The sequence below is a fragment of the Denticeps clupeoides genome, chromosome 2, assembly GCF_900700375.1.
Source record: "Denticeps clupeoides chromosome 2, fDenClu1.1, whole genome shotgun sequence".
In the NCBI taxonomy this organism is placed as follows: domain Eukaryota; kingdom Metazoa; phylum Chordata; class Actinopteri; order Clupeiformes; family Denticipitidae; genus Denticeps; species Denticeps clupeoides.
In genome coordinates, this window is record NC_041708.1 from 35346035 (window position 1) to 35366531 (window position 20497).

Sequence of the window (20497 nt, forward strand, 5' to 3'; positions counted from 1 at the left end):
ATGATCAATTTTAAGGTGTGATCACATTGCACTTGAAATAAAAACGACATTTTGCTGAGTAACTCACAAAGCACAAGTGAGATCTGAATATATTGGATGGAGCCTGCAATCCATCTGAACCAAGTCCTCTGTGACTCGTAAAGAACTTCAATGTTCCACAACTCCGCTTGCCAACTGAGAAGGAGAATGGGGAGAATGGGGTTTTAATCTGAGTTTAATTTGAGAAATACTGTACTGTGCTGGACCCTCAGAACAGCAGCGCTTCTGCTTTTTTGTTGTTGCAGTGACAATGGATGCTGATGTTGACTGGCACACAACACACAGTGACTGAAGCAGACTTGATTCAAGCTCACTTATTCTCACTTTGCAACAGTTAGCTATTTATTAGGGCCCAGACACCCAGACACATGTGCATTTGGAAATAATCTCTTGTTTATCCTCAAGGAGAAAATCTTAAAGCACTGAGAGCCACTGAGAGAGCACATCCCAAACCACCATGTATTTTGGGCCGCTTTCAATTTCCTGTCACGCTGTCAAACATCTTCCACGGCTTCCATCAAAGCCGTAATTAGTCACAAGCCTGGCAGAGCCGGAGCCGTGTTGACATAGCACGGATGTGTCTTGTTTCCTTCAGACTGACTAGATGATGTCAACACAAACGATTAATAGGGCACGTGCACATTACTGCCGACCGAGTCACTTTATCACTTTAACATGTGGAAAAGGTTATCTGATTTCCTCCAATCTGGCTCCAGTGCAGTGCAAACAATGAATGCACGATGAAGCACATTGGATTTATTGTTTTTACCATGTGTTAAATCACCATCAGACTGTTAAGTTAGTGCTGAAGTGCACTATAAATCATGCCATAAATTAGGCTGTTCTGACCAGCTATGCATGTTATTCAGCAACCGCTGCCCTGATGAGGCAATGCTGAGGTGGTTAGCTGGGAATGAGGAATATTACCCTGTGCACCCAATGAACTGTGGACCAGTGGTGTTGTATGTGGTTAGCATCTGATCCGTCGGTTTCTGCGGCTGTCAAGATTGTGAAATATTCAAAGGCGCAGAAATCTGTTCAGCTGTGGAAAATTGATCACTTTTGAGCTGGCCCATGGCAGGAGAGTCAGCAAAATTAGAGAAAATACGTATGGTGTTACTTTTTGGATGCAGAAAATCAGTAAAAAAACGCTGCCAACCCACTTAATGTCCTAATGTTACAAAGAGAAAATAGTTTCAGCAGATAAAGGTGTTCTTGGAAACAAGGTCCATTAAACTCCTTGTTAACAACAAACAGTTATTTGCATAGGTAGCATTCTCCATTGTTTTCAGTGTTAACATAATCACTGTCCATGGCACCGAACTGTATGAATGATAAACTTGAGAACGCATGTTTCTCCTTGTAACGAAAGGTGACATGAAACCAATACAAATTAGGGGTGAATGTGAAATTATGGGGGCAGTGGGGCCTAGCAGTTGTGTATCACAATGACAATCACTTTCACTTTCTTTCACTTTCAAATAATGAAGAATTACTACTAAAATGCATTATATGTTGGTAGTAGCCTAGTGGGTAACTCACTATGAACTAGAATACCACAGAACAACCATCAACTTTATTCAATGCTCTTGAACATAACATGTTTAATTTAGCAGTGTTGCTCACCTTTGTACTGAAATGTTACACTGTCATTATCCTAAGGAGAGAGCTGTCTGCTGTGTCTTCATTTTTCCCTATCATATAATATATCTCATATCACATATCTCACCTATGTGAGAAAATGGAGTAGCACCATCAACACAGGTCTAAATAAATGGTGTCCGTCCTTCCAGTTATGGAACTGAAGATCATCTGACAAGTATAACTGGACCAACCTGTGGAGACTGAAGAATTCCAGGGTATGCTCCTTCAAAAATTACTTAAATAATCATATAAATAGATTTATATAAATAAATCGATGAGTCTGTTAAATTATATTCACTTAGTAATAGGGTTCAAAGCTCAGACCTTGTGTGTGTGTATTTCGCATGCTATCCCCATGTTGGGAGTTTTCCGTTCTTCCCTCCCAGCATCCAGGTGAACTTTCAATTCTGAATTGTTCATAGGTGGGATATTTAAATCACAAGGCCTGTTTTTAGATATTGGTTTATTGCATAAGAAGTCAAATAAATCCATTAATAACTTCAATCATGTCATGTCAAACAAACTATAACATACAGATTGATGTCTCTCTAAGAGCAAGCACAGCAGACTTGCCTGGTGTGGATCTATGCAGGGCCCTTATGATCCCATTTGCCTGAGGCCCCCAAAGTGCATTTACACAGCTCTGTTTACAATTGTGGTTGCATTACGAATTGGTTGCACCAATTGGGTAACAGAGCATTTACATATTTTGCACTAAAATGACCATGGCAAAAACCCAAAGATAAACATTCAATTTCTCCTTCATGAAATGATTATTTAATAAGATGAATCGACACTTCTGCGAAGCACAATATGTGGATTTGTGTTTGAATTGGTTACCAGCCTCAAGCAAATAACTTTTTTCAGACACTTACGTTTCTGTTTAAGCCAATCTCTCATTAAAACTCAGCAGTGAGCTTAAACTAAACTCATTAAAACGATAAACCAAACTTTAAAACTGCTGCTGCAACACAAATAATCTCCCAGTCCAACAAAAAGTTTCTTTTTGTGTCGTGCGCCCAGTGTAGAGCGCCAAGTTGCACATTTTGTAACAGATGTTTCTGCTTATGTGTTGTATTGTGTTTGGCGAGCAGACATGTGATGCCGCTGCCTGCGCTTCAGTCTGATTTCAGAACCATATATAGAGTTTCACCTGTTATCTTGCTCGATATTAAAGACAATCCACCGAGACAAAGTTTGAGTTCCATGTCAGTTTCTATAAAGGGTACATGGAGACTATAGGCTATAGAAAGTTGCTATGAAATATATTGATTGATTGATTGATTGATCGATAGGTAGATTTCAACAGTCTGTACTGACTGCTTCAGCATCTGCTTATCTCCATACTGTCAGACACTGGACATTATGCCTTGAGTGTATTTGAGACTGTCTAAGCATTATGTTATGAAATAATTCAACTAATATAATGCATGCAGCTATTTTGCAACTCGTGGGAAAACCTGCTGTTTCTTCATCAGTCTTGAAGAAAAGGCAAAAAAAGTCACACCTCGGTTTAAAGTGGTTTACAGCTGATCCTGTCTCTGACCCAGATTCATGCATGAAATGTAGCTTTGAAGACATTCCAAAACCTTTTTGACAAGTTTGGTAGTTTTTCCTGACTTCCTGACTTACACAACCCAATTATAGCAAACAACCATGTCACACATGTCTACACAATTCAGCTGATGTCCTGATGATGGTGATTCTCCTGATGATGGTGGCGGGGACGCTGCCTTAGGTGTACAGATGGGTTCATGGGATTGACACTTTCATTCGAATCAGCCAGACAGTGATAATGTTGTCATAAGAACGTGGGGTTTTACCAGTATCACACGTTCATGTAGCCTGCTCTGATGTTACTTCTCCTCAGTTGTCAGTTGCTTTTTTTTTTTGTAGTAGTAGTTTCAGCCTGCTTTGGCTTGTATTTGGGGTCATTGTCTTGCTGTGCAGTGGATATTCACAACTACAAGTCAGATTTAACCATGAAATTCCTAATATTCGTGCACCTCTTACTTTGGCTTAATTACTGTATGAAACAATGCAAAGGTCTCTTGATGACTTTCTTCTAATCATGCTGAGTGTAAATTTCCTCACATGGATTATCCTACCACTGCTATGCTGACGACACACAACTCCTCTTCTCCTTTCCTCCCTCTGATCTTCATGCTGCTTCCAAAATCTCTGCATGTCTAACCGACATCTCGTCTTGGATGGCAGCCCATCACCTCCAACTCAATCCCACCAAAACTGAACTAATATTCATTCCAGCAGATTCTTCACCACATCAGGATCTTGCTATTTACCTGGACAACTCGCAGCTCTCTCCTTCTGCAACAGCCCGCAACCTTGGAGTAACAATAGACAACTAACTCTCCTTCTCAACTCACATCAGCAATCTTTCCCGCTCATGTAGATTCCTTCTCTACAATATCAGATGAATCCGCCCTTATCTGTCAACACAGGCCACCCAGATACTGGTTCAGTCCTTAGTAATCTCACGACTGGACTACTGCAACTCCCTTCTAGCTGGTCTACCACTATGTACCATCCGACCTCTACAACTAATACAAAATGCAGCAGCACGACTGATCTTCAACCTTCCCAAATTCTCCCATACCACCCCTCTGCTACGTTCCCTCCACTGGCTCCCAGTAGCTGCACGCATCAGGTTCAAAATACTGATGCTGGCCTACAAAGCCAAACATGGAGCAGCACCATCCTACCTCACAGCCCTTATTACACCCCGCACTGCACCTCGTTTACTCCGAGCCTCCAGTACTGCTCGCCTGGTCCCTCCATCTCTGAAGGTAAAAGGAAGACACTCATCTAGACTCTTCTCCGTCTTGGCCCCTCGGTGGTGGAATGAACTTCCCCTCGAGGTCAGAACAGCTCAGTCACTGAGCACCATCAAACGACAGCTCAAGACCTTCCTCTTTAAAGAATATTTTGATTAAATTGTAATTTTCTTGTTGTCGTACTTTGTGTACAGAATCTACAACAGAGTGAATAAAATAGATGTATTCATAGTTGGGGTCCTAATGAGCCGGAATTGATCTCTTCATCGATGGTAACTTGAAAGCATGTTGTAAGTCGCTCTGGATAAGGGCGTCTGCCAAATTCCATAAATGTAAAAATGTAAATGTCCATTCGGACTCAGATTAAATTCCATTTAAGTCTCTGTTTCCCTACAAGCCCATGTGGGTCTGTTAACTGATCTTTAAATGGCTATTTTATGCTTGTTAAAATCCTCATTGGTCAATGGAGGTTGTATTGAGGGAGCTGTGTAATCTGCTCTGGGTCTCCAGCCAGACAATGGGCCTTTCCAAATCCCTGGCAAGTCTTTAGACAAGAAGCCATACTTGTTAACTTTGGCAGCTTGATCACCAATCTCCATTTGTCATTATATTAAAATCTGTTATTTAGATTTTTTTAGATGCTCTCTCCAGGTGTGAAACCAAGAAAACTTGTCTAATTTCTATTCATTAAACTCAACAAGCTTCGTGGACGTCACTGGAACTTTTACTGCCAAAACCGTACAAACCTGTACAAATACCATTGTTTGAAGCAAAAGTCATTGTCTGCCTAAAGCTTGCTAGGAATGGCTTATGAGTTTATTGAAAGTCTTTCTGTAATGTATATCTTTCGGGATGGAAGCATGTATATAATTCCATTGATTCATAAACCATCGTAAGGATGAGATACAATTATCACCAGAGTCACAGAGTGCTCTGCTGAAGAGCATTTTATTGCATAGTCAATAATATTCAGGTAGATTGTACTGGTTTTCCAGATTGTACTGGTTTTCCAGATTCCCTGCTTTGACTACAGACAATTCTACAGATTATTGATGTTCCAGTGCTGGCGGCAATGCAAGAAACAAGCTTTAAATCAGAAAAACCTTAACGTATTAGAGTGTCACAATGACTGAGTGGTGAATGTCATTGTGTCTACAAACCTGACTCATGACCTCTCAATGCGATATGTACGGACTCCATGTGTTGTTCTTTGTAGCCTTCTAAAGTTCTGCTTTTCTCCCACAGATTTGCATCTTAAGACATTTGGTGCCACTAAAAGATGCCTGTTTTGTGTCTGTTCAGATTTTTTTGTGGTTTTATTATTGTGATGTCTGGGGGTTGTTCCAGCCTTTCATCTCTGATTTTTGCAATAGACTCCAGGTAAATGGGTCGAATCACCACAGATTTTTTTATTTGGTTTGTTTTCTTTGTCATCTTGTGTCAGTGGTTGAAACTAAATAATGTGAGACAAATGCTACATTGCCATTTCACATCTGTGAAAATACAATATCGCTTTTGTCTCTTTAATAGATGGATTGAATAGATCTTTATGTTCCTCACTGATCTGAGACCAGATCAGTGTCAGGGAAAAATAACCATTTCCATGAAAGTGAAGTGACTGTCATTGTGATACACTGCAGCACAGCTAACAGTGCACCCAATGAAATGTGTCCTCTGTATTTAACCCATCACCTTGGTGAGCAGTGGCCAGCTGCACCTCAGCAGTGGCATCTCAGCTGCACCTTGGAGGGTCGGGATTCCTTACCCGCTAGGCTACAATGTCCCAAGAGAACAGAATGCTGGAAATGAAGTATAATATCTACTCAGAATCCGGATGTTTAAAAATGCAAAAAACGATCAAAAATGCACTTCTGAGCAGCTGGGTTTTCAAATGTGATGGACATATATTTATAAAATGTTAAAATATTGCTTAAGAGCCAACTTGGAACACAGCCAACTAACATGATTAATAATGTGATGACATTTTGTGCAAACACCAGATCTGCTTACAGTAGCACTTCTTCCCAGCATGCATTTTTTATGTAGAGGAGAGAGAAAAAAACATGTTAGAGGGTATCTGTCTTGTGTCTCAGCCCACCAACACTCAGCATTCATGGTCCATGCCCACGCAACGATATCAGCGAGCAACCGATACAGCAGGTTCCAGTTGTTTCAAAAGCTGAAGAGGATGCGAGAGAGGATGTTTTTTCCCGGGAAATCTACACTACAGTGTTCCCCACACGGGTGAATGCAATATGAACTTGCTCCAAAGGGAGCTCAGTAACATTAGATACACTGCAGTGCAGTACAGCAAACAATAGAAAAAGAAAGAGAACTTCACACGTGTCTATAGTATCAGCACATATCACCACGGTTGCATCTACCTTTTCAAGCTGTCAACCTGAAGGCTCTGTAGATCAAAGCATCAGGACAGGGATAGTAACAGCACACTGGCTTGGTAAACACATGAGTATTCGCAGCCCTGTGCGAGCAGACATGCTGCCCATCAAGGGTTCACAAGGGAACGAATGTGGGCCTCGGTGCAGTGTTCCTCACAACGCTGTGTCAGGCGTCTTAGGAGCAAGAAAGAAAATAATCGGAGAACATTCGCCCAACATCTCTGCAGGGAACGTGTGGGGCAGCTTTTTTTTTTTTGCTTTTTTTTTGCGTGGAAACCTCCAATCCATCAACAGCGTAAAATATTCATTAAGCAAATAAAAAGAACTGGTGGTATGCTTGGCTTGGCCCAGCAAGCATTCACTACAATCGTGTTAGAATATCGCCTTCCCTGCCTCGCCGGTGTTTATGCAGAACCTGGTTAAACATTTGAGAAGTGCACGTCGAGATTTCATCATAAAGCTGCGGTGCGCAAACTTGTGGGGGGCCATTTTAACAGTAGTGTCAACAGCGGAAGGCCCTGCCAGCAAATACTATAAAAGAGCTGTGAAAGGAGCTGATGGTAACATGTTGGAAGGGCGATCCTCTTTCTCAGAACACATGCAACCAGGCCAGAGTTTGTGGCCCTTTGCTTAAGCCTGCCAAATATAACAATCTAAAATCCTGACTAAGGGCAAAACCTTTTAAAATAAATAATTATGTCACTACATTTACATTTCTTTATGCCTGAAATATTGCTTACAGGGCAACACACTATGCTGTAAAATACTACGCTAGTGATTTGCAATACCATACTTGCGCTTATATTGCAATAGTGATGGTTCCAATTGTCACTGGTGTCATGAGGTCACAGGTTAAGTACAGTCATGGACAGAATGCTTGATCATAGTAGCTCCAAAACTGCAGCCCTTGTAGGATGTTCCTGGTGTGCAATGGTCAGGACATACCAAAAGTGGTCAATGAAATGAAATCCATTGTATCTGCATCATATGTTGTCTGATTCAATATCTAAAACCTTTCTAGATCTCCATCACCAGTTTATGAGATGTGCCGAAATAACAATTCATGAATTCATCACCTTGAAAGCATCTGCTTCTGATGCCTTGTCACCACAGTGGACCTTCAGTGGTCTTCTGCAGTCAGGACTGTTTGGGTGGCATATTTTAGGACCTACTCAGTAGTCATAATGCAATGAAATTTGTATACTAAACCCCAGCAAGCATTTAGTAATGGACTCTTCAGTAGATCCTGTATAGTGTACTGACATATATACTCTACAGTCCCTGACAAAGGTTTTGTCGTTTATCTATTTTGTAGAAACACCTGCTATTAACCTGACTTTTAATTAATCAAATGGTGTTAGAAATAGCTCATATGAAAAGCTAAAACCTTACCAAATTATGTTTCATTTATTGAAATGAATTAGTTTCAATAAGATTCATCATTTAATCAAGAAAGAAAGGTAAAATTTTGGCAAGACAAAAGTTTTGTCGACTATTCAGAAATTGAACAAATCTACTGCAAATACAAAAAAATGTCAGCAAATTAAGTAGTTGGTCTGTGAGATCCAAATTTAATATCTTGTATGATATTACACACTCGCCTATGAACCGGAAGACCCAGGTTCAAATCCCACTTATTGCTATTGTGTCCCTGAGCAAGACACTTAACCCTAAGTTGTTCCGGGGGGCGACTGTCCCTGTAACTACTGATTGTAAGTCGTTCTGGATAAGGGTGTCTGATAAATGCTGTAAATGTAAATGTAAATGTAAATGTATGACTTCCATGAGCTTGAAGGACAGGGCTGGCCTTGGATTTTTGAGCCAACAAACGGTCTTCTAGAGCAGTTGTCTTGTGGGGTCTGCCTGACCTGGGCTTGTCAAAAACGTCTCCAGTCTCTTCAAATCCTTCAATTTCTTTGTCCTCTGTACATTGAAGGTGTCTGCCACATCAGCAGTGGACCTGGTCTTCAGCCTCTTGATAATCGACACTTTAGTCTCAGGGTGAATGTTGCAGTCGATGTGAAGGTCTAGTGTTCTGGGGGTCTTTTTATACATGCCTGACACCTAATTCATCCATTATTAGTCACCGGTGAAGCTCATATGACAAGGCGACAACACTTATGTCTTTGCAAAAATGGACTCAATGGGCTTTACCAAACTTTGAATATTAGAATAATTTTTGACAGTTTCATTTTGCACTGAAACATTATTACAAAAGCTCATGTAAAAATTCTTGATTAGAAATATATTTTAGACTTTCGTCAGGGACTGTACATGTACAGTATATACAGTAGACACTTTATGAGTTATTTCATTTGTGCTGCTAACCTTTATTTACCTTTAACAAAACCGATGCAGACATTTACTCTGTTGCTTCAAATGCTGGATGTCCCATATACCTCAGAAAAAAGAAGGGCAGCAAGGAAGGAAGGAAACCTCTCTGGTCCATGTGTTTTAATAGTGAGTGGTCACCACAAGACCAATAGAAATCATAGAGCTTTTGAGGGGATCTTGTTAAACACTTAGGCCAGTAAATCACCGGTTCCCATGGAGACACGTATACTCTGCCCACTTCGAGTGTATCTGTCTTACCCTGCTCTCCTGGACACAACGATGACCGTTGAGGCAAAATAAAAATCCTCCCCTGGAAGTTTCCATGCGTCCCTCCCACTCGGCCACTGGGAGAAGGGCCACTATGGGCTGCTCTGCCTGCGTGGGCCATTATTTACCTTTTTCCAGGGCCAGGGCCCACCGGGCCGCCCTGCTGCCTGCAGGCCTGTCTCCCCGACAAGTTTCCAGCCCGTCTACCCCCCAACAGGCTCACTGAAGGCATAATGGGTTCGGGCTGTGGCCCAGAGGTAAACAGAACCTGCGTTTAAAGGCGGCTGCTAAAGCATGGCAATCCCGTCCGTCTGCACTCGGCTTGGAAGAGCCCTGTAAGAGTCCCTGTGGGCAGACGCGCACTGAGGCAGCCACGTCTCACACACAGTCGCCGTTGTTATTTATTGGTGTGGTGACTTTGGGCTGAGCAGAAATCAGCCGCAGTGTGCTGAAAAGGGCACTGTTCACCCCACAGTTTTATATCGGAATACAAATAATCCACCTTTCTGCTTTTAAACACTTCTAGCGCACACATGCACTGTATTCTGCATATTTACATAGCTTTTTACAGCTTTCTTTCCAAGTGTGATACATTTGGGCCTATTGCTGGTCTGTTCATCCTAAAAAGCCTAATAGGCAAAATAACAGCAATTTTGGGGTGAAACAATGAAAATGGTAAACAATGATCCACATTTCAATGCATGTCCTGAAGCAATCTAATACGAAACGGCTTATTTGGGATTTTTGTTTAGATCTTCTAATGCTTTCAAGGTTTGGACTGTTGGTTTTATGCGGAAAGCACAATTGGTCTGGAAACTCTGAGTACAATGAAAATATTTGGAGCAACAAGGCTCCAGCAATACAGTATATAATTGCTCTGTCCAGATCTGCAACAGGCACAGATGAAAAAGCCTCAGGACTGCAATGGAAAATGGACATGTTTTTTACATCGAGGATCAGGAGGCTGCTGTCCAATCACCGTGAAACACCTGCAGAACTTTAAACAACAGAATAGCCCGCTGTCAAGTCCAATCAATCGGGAACGGGCGACCGTACGAATTTTTCCAATGTAGAGTTTATTTTGTCAGCTGCGCGGCCGAGCGTTGGCCACTGTGATTCTTTAACTATATGTCAATCGACACCAGCCACATTTATTATAGGAACTGCAGTGGAGAGGTGGAATTTAAGAGATGAATGTGGAATGTGGGATTAAAAAACGGGATTTGAGGTTCAGAAATGGTTGTACACTGCCACCTGGTGCGGGGACTGAGCAGTTTCCTCCGCTTTTTTCACATCCAGAACCAGGCCAGACCGCAAACGTTGTAGGGACATACAGCCCAAAACCAAGTGTTTAGAATAGTTTTATGAAGAGAAGTAGAAGTAAAACCATGCCCCCAATAACACATTTACACTACAGTCAACAGTTTGGATGCACCAGCACTGCGCTGGTTATGGACAGTAAGATGGAGCCATTTAGAAGAATCCAACACATGAAACATAATTAGTATTTTTTGTATCAGGATAAAGTAAAGTATGTTTGATGAATCAGTCTTTTGCCATGTTTGCTTTTTTGTCTGTTTGATTATTACATGACTTCACATCTTATTTTCGTCCTGTGTCTTCGGTTATGTTCTATAATGTACGAAAAAAATTTGTAGGTGTGTCCAAACATTTGACTATCACATTGTGCATAGAAAATTGTCAAAAATGATTGCGTTTCCCCCCCAAAAGATCAGACCTGAGATCTTTTAGGTCATTTATCTTTACTTGTTAATGCGTATGTTTCATCATTTTTATATTTTGTCCATTCACCATTGAGATGGAGAACCACCTACAGATCAGCAGCACGTCTTCAGTGCAGTTTGGCAAGCATTCTGTTTAACAAATTTGAAGGAAAAAATATGGACAGAAAATAAAGTGTTCCGAGAGGACACAGAAGCATGTCTCTTGGTGGACTTTATTCCCGCCCACAGCTGAAGGAAAAAAAAATGTTAGATCTAAAACCTCTTGAAGTGCGTGGTAATGTTCTTCACACCACTGCCTGCGTGGTATTCCTCTGTTGGACGAATTATCTGCAGCCGACTCCAACGAAAGCAGAAATCTGGCCTGGCCGAGGTCAGATGATAAAGAGCGCATGAATGTGTACAAGTTATCCCTCTGCTGAGTTCAAACATGGTTGATTTTTAACAGTAAATTACTTTTTTACCTTTTAAACCAGGGGTGTCAAAGTCAAATGGACAGGGGGCCAAATGAAAAATTTAGGAACAAGCCAAGGGCTTGGACTGATCGAATGTTCATTGAATAAAAAAAAAAAATAAGCGCATATAGTCTAGCGATCCCCATTAAACAGTCTGAAACCCTAAAAATGTATTACTATATGATCGAATAAATAAATTCTTATGGCTCTGTCAGTAAAATTTAAAAAAGCTTTATGTCCATATCCTTGTCTTTGTCCGTGTGTTTTGTCTTAAGATGCCGTCTCAGATTAAAATCTTTCCTCACCGCCACACTTTCTCCACACAAAAGACAGCTACCTCCGTGAACATGTACTCCGACTCCCACCTTGTTTTAAATGTCCAGTTCTCAGTGTCCACCTTCCGTTTTGCCATTTTTTAAGTCAAAGTCAAAGTCAGCTTTATTGTCAATTCTGCCACATGTACAGGACATGCAGAGAATTGAAATTACGTTACTCTCAGACCCATACAAGTAACATTAAATACAAAACAGTAACATTGAATACAAAGGTATAAATACAATTAAAAAAAAACTCAATATACAATTTTAAAAACACCATATACAAATAAGGGCACATGGTGGAGAGTGCAAAACCATGTAGTGCAACAGAGGTAAGTTTAAAGTGACAAAGTGACAAGTGAGGTAGTTGGCAGCAGGGAAGGCTCTCTGAAAGTTGACTTTTGAAGTGATGCTAATGCCCGCTGATGAATAATGAAAGGAAGTGGCCTCCCGCTCGGAGCACCACCGTTGAATTGTGGGAAATGTAGTGCGTTGGTGTGTGTAAAGTACCTGGATGCTGCTGGCGTGCAGTGACCTGCGGGCCAGTTCTAATAATACATTTATATAATCCCGGGGGCCAGAAAAACCCCTCTCGCGGTCCTTGACTTTGACATATGTGTTTTAAACTAAACTCAGCAAAACGTATTTTCCAACAAAATGAATTCTGCAAATAACCATTAGTTATTCTTCCAGTTTATTTGTTTCAGTTTTGTACATAGACTGTGACAATTACAGTAATGTCAAATGTCCATGAAACTAATTACAGCACTTTGATTCGTAACGTGGTTCTGTGGCATCTGTAAATGAGCTTCTTGCCAGTGAAGCGATGTACACAAACTGGTGCAGCAGCCATGCTGGATATATGACTTGTGATGAAACTTGTGTTGCCATTAGCCAATAAACTGATGCCTTTTGCCATTAGGTGGTTGCGTAGCATTATAAAGTCACGTTCTCTCTCCATCCTAAAACTACACCCATATTTGAACGATCATTTGCATATTAATAAATGGACTCTGGAGGTATTGTGAGACTTTGTCTCTTTCTATTTAGATTTTATGGAATGTCAACAGAGCCACAAAGGTTCAGAATAGCCCATGGCTCAATGTGTCCAGGATCTCAACTCGTAAAGGTAAGTCTCTTTTTGAAATAGTGGAACGCCAGATACGTAGCCCCGCCCAAAATCCCAATGACTAACGTGGTGCCCAGAAAAGAAGGCGCTCTCTTTTTTGCAACTCGAAAGGCAGTGGGCAGCACAGCAGATATCAGGATGTTGTTGACGAGACCCAGAACTCTCTTAAAGGCCGGGCGCTCAAGGACACGAGCATAGTAGGTCTCAACGTTCACCCGCCTGCCGTTGCCCCAGTACCTCCGGGAGAGACCCAGAAACTTAAGCCGGTGCAGGGTCACGGCCAGAGACACGTCAGCCATGCTGAAGAATTCCCCGCACAGCCAGGACTGGCTGCCCTCCTCTTAGGAGTTAAATGAAAACACAGGTCAAGGCGCGTGTCAGATATACGGGGGAAGACAGGAAGAGAACGGGGGGAACTCTGTACCTGGAGTCTCTTCCACTCTCCTTTGGAGCTCAGTTTCCACCTGGTCCATGACATTCTCCAGTTCATCTAGGAGCTTCTTCAAGTATTTCATGTTGTCATGATCAAGTAACTTGGACTGAAATGGGATTGTGGGATTATAATCAGGTACAATTATGCACAATAGGACAAACAACTAGACAGTGTATGAGTGGGAGGATGAGATGTTACCTACCTTCAAGCGCCTCTGCTTTGAAATGTAAGCATCTTTAAGCTCCGGATTCTCTTCAGCCAGCTTTTTCAGCTCAGATTCGGTATTTCCTATCTGAGCTGAGACAGGAAATGACAAGGTGGGCTCCAATTTTTTCATCGTGCTTATGGCTCGGCAAACAAACGTGACTAACGCACGATCACTCATGCGGTTGCCTACCGCGGATTCGAGTGGTTGCGTACGCTGGTATGTGGGAGTCGACAGTGATCTCCGGGTGAAGAATGCAGCCGTGGGTGTACGCGTCCATCTGCAGAGAGTCCAGCAGCTCCCGGTAGTGTTGCACCCTGTGGTAGTACATGCTGCCCTCATCCGGGATCAATTTCGGCGTGCCCTCTAATTAGAAACATGTTCATTTTTGTGTTAACAAATGGATTCATTCTAAAAGCAATTTGAACCAGCATTGCATGGAACAGTGCTTACCAGATCTCAGTCAAAGCTTTGCAGCGGGCATGCTAAACTTAAAATGGCTTTATGTACACAAAAAAAAAAAAAAAAATGTCAACAAAACAACCACAAACGACAAAAAGACCAGGACAACTGAAATATTGAACTGAAACTCAACACAAACATGAAGCTCTGCTTATTTGTAACACTCCAACTTGCCATCTCTGAAGTTCTGCTCCAGGTAGTCCATGATTTGGGTCGGGTCGCAGATGACGCTGTCACCGTGGACCAGGACAGGCACCTCCCCTGCAGGGTTAAGCTTCATGAACCAGGGCTCGTTGTGCTCACTCAGAGGCAGGCTCACGTCGTATTCGTCGCAGCGCAGGCCCTTCTCTGCGACAGCCAGCCTCACCTGCAAATCGGACATGAAACGGGTGACTATTGTCCCAGTAGGCTGGTGACCCACCACCTTGTCATGAGCACCTGCTAAGCCATCGTATTCCTAACCAGCAGTCTTCATGGATTTCATGCAGTGTGATTTAATACTAAATTTAAAAAGTTCAAAAGAAATTTGGGAAAAAAAATAAAATGTAAAAATTTTAAAAATAAATAGGAACTCACAAAAATGGACAAAAAAATCACATAGGCCGATGTACCAGATACCGTACTAGTATGAATTTGGCTAGTTTCGTTTCTTATTTAATCTCAACAGTTTTCACTTGTACTAAGTTCATTAAAAAGGTTTTATTATAATGAATGACGCTTTTAAATTGATAAACTTGCTTTAGTGGACACCGCATTCAATTGAAATTCAAGACTGATTGTTGCTGATAAAGTTCCTCAATGCATGTATGCAGATATTCCATCATTAACAGACATTTACAGCTACCAGAGTCATTTACAACACCAACAACAATGATGTTGGCGTTTTTACCTATTTGACATCTTTTTAATGCCCCAAACAATTGTTTTCTTCCTAAAACAGGACATTTTAATGATCTTTTGAATGGTAGTGCATGTCTTTTGTATATAGCTGGGGTCAAATTTAGGTTCAAAACTGTACAAAGTCAACAGTACAACACACCCAAACCAGAAGCTGTGTCTAACCACGGCGGATGTGAGGAAAACCCTTTGCAGATTAACTCACAAAAGGCTGCTGGACCAGAAACATCCCTGGAAGATGCTCAGAGAATGTGCAGACCAGCTGGCAGATGTTCCGACATCTTCAACATCTGAGCACCGCCGTTGATCCAAGGTGTCTCAAGCCCACCACAATTGTGCCCGTGCCTTCCGTGTCGTGTCTCAATGACTACCATCCTGCTGCACTTACACCCATCATGATAAAGTGGAGGGCCCTGGATCCACTGCAATTGACCTATCGAAATGCTCCACGGACAATGCCATGGCCACCACCCTGCATGTGGCCCTCAGCCACCTGGACAATAAGGACACATACGCACGAATGCTGTTCATAGACTTCAGTTCATCATTCAACACCATCATTCCTCAGCACCTGCTGGGCCTGAACACCTCCCTCTGCAACTGGATCTTGGACTTCCTGACTGGGAGACATCATACTGATGACATGCCGATGACATGACTGTGGAGGGTCTCATCAGCAAAAACGATGAGTCAGCGTACGGAGAGGAGGTTCAGAAGCTGAGAAGATCATCGAAGTCTGTCTTCCATCCATAACGGACATTTACAACACACGCTGCATCAGGAAATACACCAGCATCGTGAAGGACTCTACACATCCTTCACATGGACTCTTCACCCTCCTGCCCTCTGGAAAAAGGTACCGAAGCACTGGGGCCCTCACTGCCAGACTCTGCAACAGCTTCATCCCACAAGCCATCAGACACCTGAACACTCAGGGACTCGCCCCTCTGGACCAACACCCTTACACACACACACACACGCACACACACACTACCTCAGTTATACTGCATGATTATCTATCTGTAATATCACCTATTCATGCACTGTTCCATTTTGCACAGCAATATCTTCACTATTTTACTTCGCACTGTCTGTCTCATTGTTGTTAAATGTTATCCTTGCACTGCCCATGTCCCTTGTTTGCACCTTATGTAGCCCAGTTTGTCGGTGTCGCATGTCAGTATATAAATTTGTCTAATCGTTCAAATGTTGCATGTAGCACCAGGTTCTGGGGAAATGTAATTTCATTTCACTACGTACCGAAACGACAACAAAGCTGAACTTCAACTTCAACTTTTTTTTTTTTTTTTACTTACTGACTAGTGAGAACCCGGCTGCTCTTATGGAATGTCTGGTAGTCGGGTGAGGTTGAGGTTGAGGTTGAAGTTTATTGTCATATGTGCAAAGTACAGCGTACAGAGCACAATGAAATTCTTACTTGAAAACCTCTCCCACGTAGACAGAACATAGAACATGATACATAGAAGACACGATACATAGAAGACATAGAAGGCAAAGTGCAGCAGCAATAAATAATAAGTCACAGAAGGGTGAATATATAAAAGTTGCATAGTGATTGTGCAAAGTGATTGTGTGTAATTTAAGTGCAGTGCATACTATGTGTTGTATAGCCTGATGGCACTGGGGTAGAAACTGTTCCTGAATCGTGATGTGCGTGTGTGAATTGTCCTGAGTCTCTTGCCTGATGGCAGGAAAGTAAAAAGTGACAGTGCGGGGTGGCTGGGGTCCTTCAGGATGCTCTTTGTTTTCCTGAGACAGCGTGTGGTGTAAATGTCCGTTATTGCTGGTAGTGGTGTGCCTGTGATCCTCTGGGCTGTTTTCACCACCCTCTGCAGAGCTTTCCAGAGGGTGGTGTATCAGGATCTAAAGGTGCCGGCTAGTAAAAAGCCACTCTGAGCTACTCCGCTACGTGTTCGTATCTTCTCTCCCCATCACGAAGGCCATTCGTCCCACTAACAGTGAGTGTAAATATTGACGCTGTAATGCCTTTTCTAGGTTTATGTCTGACGTATATGCAGCTGGTGCTGGCCCGGCCCATCACACACATACAGCATCCAGTATCAGCGTTAAATGTCGTGACCTGGGGTTCAATTATGATTTATAAAATTGGAAATTGTGTCATGTATCGTATCGTGGAGAACCCTCGTAAGACCCGTACTCACCGTGCGCCCTAATGCATCCTGGCGGTGTGGGACTGTGGTCTTACGACGCGGGGAATAAATAATAGCGTAAAAAAAAAACCCCACACCGTATCTTGTTCATGCTCCAGTGCTTTATCTCACCTCCGTTCAGTTTTCATCCCCGCGTCGTACAACGGGAGCATTTAAACGGAACAATAAAGACGCGTCCTGTCCCAGTAATGACGTCACCGCCGGAGCTGTCCGCGGCCGCGGTGCTGAACACCCGAACCCGGCTCACCTTCTGCGAGCTGAACGACTGGGTCCAGTGATAAAGCACCAGCTTGCCGAGCCCGGCGCCGCGGATTTCGGTCCCGTCCTGCGGCTCTGCGACGCCCTCGGCCGCCATCTTGTCCGTGGAGTCCCCCCCCTACACCCCACGCGTTCAGGAGCAGAGCGCGGCTTTTAATGTTAAAACGCGTCGTGATAATCACTTTAAAAGTTCCCGTCTGAAAGTGAAGTGATTGTCACGTGTGATACACAGCGGCACAGCACACGGTGCACACAGTGAAATTTGTCCTCTGCATTTAACCCACCACCCTGAGTGAGCAGTGGGCAGCCGTGACAGGCGCCCGGGGAGCAGTGTGTGGGGACGGTGCTTTGCTCAGTGGATTCGAACCGGCAACCTTCTGATTACGGGGCCGCTTCCTTAACCGCTAGGCCACCACTGCCCCTACATTATTGGCGGCATTAATTATTTTATTGTCGTCATAAATTCTAATGAACAGCTAATAACTGATGTTCGACCTCCACAATGCAATATAAAGGTTTAACGTTGTGTGTTTTTGTACATGCATGTGCACCATTACTGTACATGCATTACACCATTACTGTACATGCATTACACCATTTTGTACATGCATGTGCACCATTTTGCTAATGCTATTAGGGTTAAAAATCGTGTCATGTGTCATCCTCAGGTATTAGCGTATCAAATTGTAAAAGGTGTGTATTTTGGGGGCGTAAATTGCTGGGGAGAAGGGTGCGGAAACTGCATTCACTTGCTAGAGCAGAACATTAGGCTTAAGTTGGTTAAACGTTATCATGAAAAAAAACAACAAAAAAAAACCTGTTCGTGGCATGATGCTTAGCACGAATCTGTATCAAATCTCAAAAAAGTTCAACAAGGTTCTATCTCCTATAACTAATAAAGAGGGTTAAAGCAAGAGTCTCTCAAACCTTCCACGGCTTCAAATATACATTAAAATCATATATTATTATAATTATCCACACTTTCTTAATGTTAAGAAGTTGAAAACTTGTTTTTTATAAAATGTTTGCCATATATTCGTTACCTGTCTTGTAGTAAAGTCACACTCATTTTCATCTATTATGTTATTTAGCATACTCAGGGGGAAAAGACGTTTCCTTTAGTCATACATAAAAACACGCTTTTATTAACACACCCCCCCACCCAACACCTTGCGTCTGCTGGACTGTGCCACAGTGTTCGGATCCGCCACCGGGTGGCGCTGTTCATCTCTTGTCGCTCTCCATCTTTTGCAATCGATCCTCTTATTGCCTGCTGTCATGCAGAAACGTGTTCTAAATATTCCATCATCTGACTGAGACTGCATTTATGCACACACACACACACACACACACACACACACACACACCTTTCACTCAGATGTCACACGTGGGCGTGGCTATGTCCCCCAGATTCCAGGTGACATGTGGCCGTGTGTAAATGTCTCTCCACGCTTCTCTCTCCGCCTTGTTGTGTTTCCGGACGCGACCCACGTGTCCGGCTCGGCACGGCTCGGCTCGGCTCGGCTCGGCTCGGCTCGGCTCGGCTCGGGGGCGGCGCCGCGCCGCCGGTGACGCGCCGGTCGGCGGCGTGGTTCCTGCGCGGCTCGCTGGCGAGCGGCAGTGCGCGCGCGAGAGAGGGGGGGGAGTCGGACGGCACCGCTTGAGCGCGCGGCTCCGGTAACGGCGCACCGGGCTTCTCCATTCACGTCGCCCGCCCGCCGACCTGCGTTTTTTTTTTTTTTTTTTTTTTTTTTTTTTTTTTTTGCGCGCGCGCGCGCGTTCCGTTCATTTTTCCCCGAAGTCGTCCAGCGACTCCGTCTTTATCCGTCTTTGGTCCTGGAGATCAGCATCCGTTAGACCTCGGGCACTGCGCGGCGATCGCTCCATTCGCTCCCGGTTCTGAATGACGGGCGGACGGTTCGACTTCGACGATGGAGGAACTTACTGCGGGGGCTGGGAGAACGGGAAAGCCCACGGACACGGCATCTGCACCGGACCCAAGGGCCAAGGCGAATACGCCGGGTCCTGGTCGAACGGCTTCGAGGTAGTCGGGGTCTACACCTGGCCCAGCGGGAACACCTACCAGGGCTACTGGGCGCAGGGCAAGCGGCACGGGCTGGGCGTGGAGACCAAGGGAAAGTGGATCTACCGCGGGGAGTGGAGTCACGGGTTCAAGGGGCGATACGGAGTTCGCCAGAGCAACAACACGCCCGCCAGATACGACGGGACGTGGAGCAATGGTCTCCAGGACGGCTACGGGATCGAGACCTATGGGGACGGCGGTAAGCGCGCATTTTTTTTTTTTTTTTTGTGATCATAATTTACGCGCGTAATTATCACGCGCGCAAACGCACCTGACGCGCCCCATCGCTCGGAGGTGTCCACAAATCACAGCGTGGCGACAGCGTGGAATCCATCATCGCGTCCGCTAATACTGAGCCTCGTACTTAGTCACTTTTAACCACCGATGTTGGGGTGGTCTTTTTTTTTTTCCGGAGTAAACGTCCCTCCTGCTCCGAGCCCTGCCCCGCGATCGGGCGAGATCGCAGCCTGGAAACCACGGAAGTTTTATTCACGCGTGGCGCGGCGTTACATAAGCGCGCCACGGCGTGGAAATGGACGCGCGAACGCGCGTTGTGCGCGCGTCCGCGTCGACGCTGATTATTTTGGGCCCGCGGAGGTGATTTTGACGCTCCCCCTATCAATAGCGACGCTCCTCTCCTTCCCCATCGGTAAACCGATGCGTTCGGTTCAAATAAATAAATAATACGTAAAATAATAGATAGATAGATAGATAGATAGATAGATAGATAGATAGATAGATAGATAGATAGATAGATAGATAGATTAGGGGGGGGGGGTTAGCCCCCAAAGCAAGAAGTCATACATACATTTTTGTTTTATTTTTTTATATATATTTTTTTTGCGT

The 20497-nt window shown here is 43.6% G+C and overlaps 2 protein-coding genes across 4 annotated transcripts in view; one reads left to right on the forward strand and one right to left on the reverse strand.

The window, feature by feature from the left end:
- Positions 1-12667: 12667 nt before the first annotated feature.
- On the reverse strand, positions 12668-17682 carry gdap1 (ganglioside induced differentiation associated protein 1). Of its 3 annotated transcripts, XM_028969588.1 has the most exons (7): positions 17422-17515; positions 17302-17340; positions 14396-14588; positions 13952-14125; positions 13757-13851; positions 13546-13660; positions 12668-13461 (listed from the first exon to the last, which is right to left on the reverse strand). In XM_028969588.1, exons 3-7 carry the CDS (start codon positions 14499-14501, stop codon positions 13109-13111), a joined length of 843 nt encoding a protein of 280 aa, XP_028825421.1. In that variant the 5' UTR covers positions 14502-14588; positions 17302-17340; positions 17422-17515; the 3' UTR covers positions 12668-13108. The 3 variants fall into 3 exon arrangements, with proteins under 3 accessions (XP_028825421.1, XP_028825419.1, XP_028825420.1); XM_028969586.1 differs by lacking the exons at positions 17302-17340; positions 17422-17515 and adding an exon at positions 17558-17682; XM_028969587.1 differs by having other exon boundaries at positions 17302-17545.
- A 1670-nt stretch (positions 17683-19352) lies between these two features.
- jph1a (junctophilin 1a) overlaps positions 19353-20497 on the forward strand; it is a 29453-nt gene continuing 28308 nt past the window's right edge. The window contains exon 1 of the mRNA XM_028968739.1: positions 19353-19850. Coding sequence (XP_028824572.1) covers positions 19472-19850 — 379 coding nt within the window. The 5' untranslated portion in view covers positions 19353-19471. The remainder of the gene's footprint in view (positions 19851-20497) is intronic.

Bases quoted from the DNA above. Each gene is read 5' to 3' on its own strand.
- gdap1 (XM_028969586.1), bottom strand. From the start codon at position 17,665: ATGGCGGCCGAGGGCGTCGCAGAGCCGCAGGACGGGACCGAAATCCGC. The intron at 14,126-14,395 runs GCAAGTTGGAGT...GTTTCTAATTAG, and splicing joins GGAGCAGAACTTCAGAGATG to AGGGCACGCCGAAATTGATC. The intron at 13,661-13,756 runs GTAGGTAACATC...ATCCCATTTCAG, and splicing joins CAAAGCAGAGGCGCTTGAAG to TCCAAGTTACTTGATCATGA.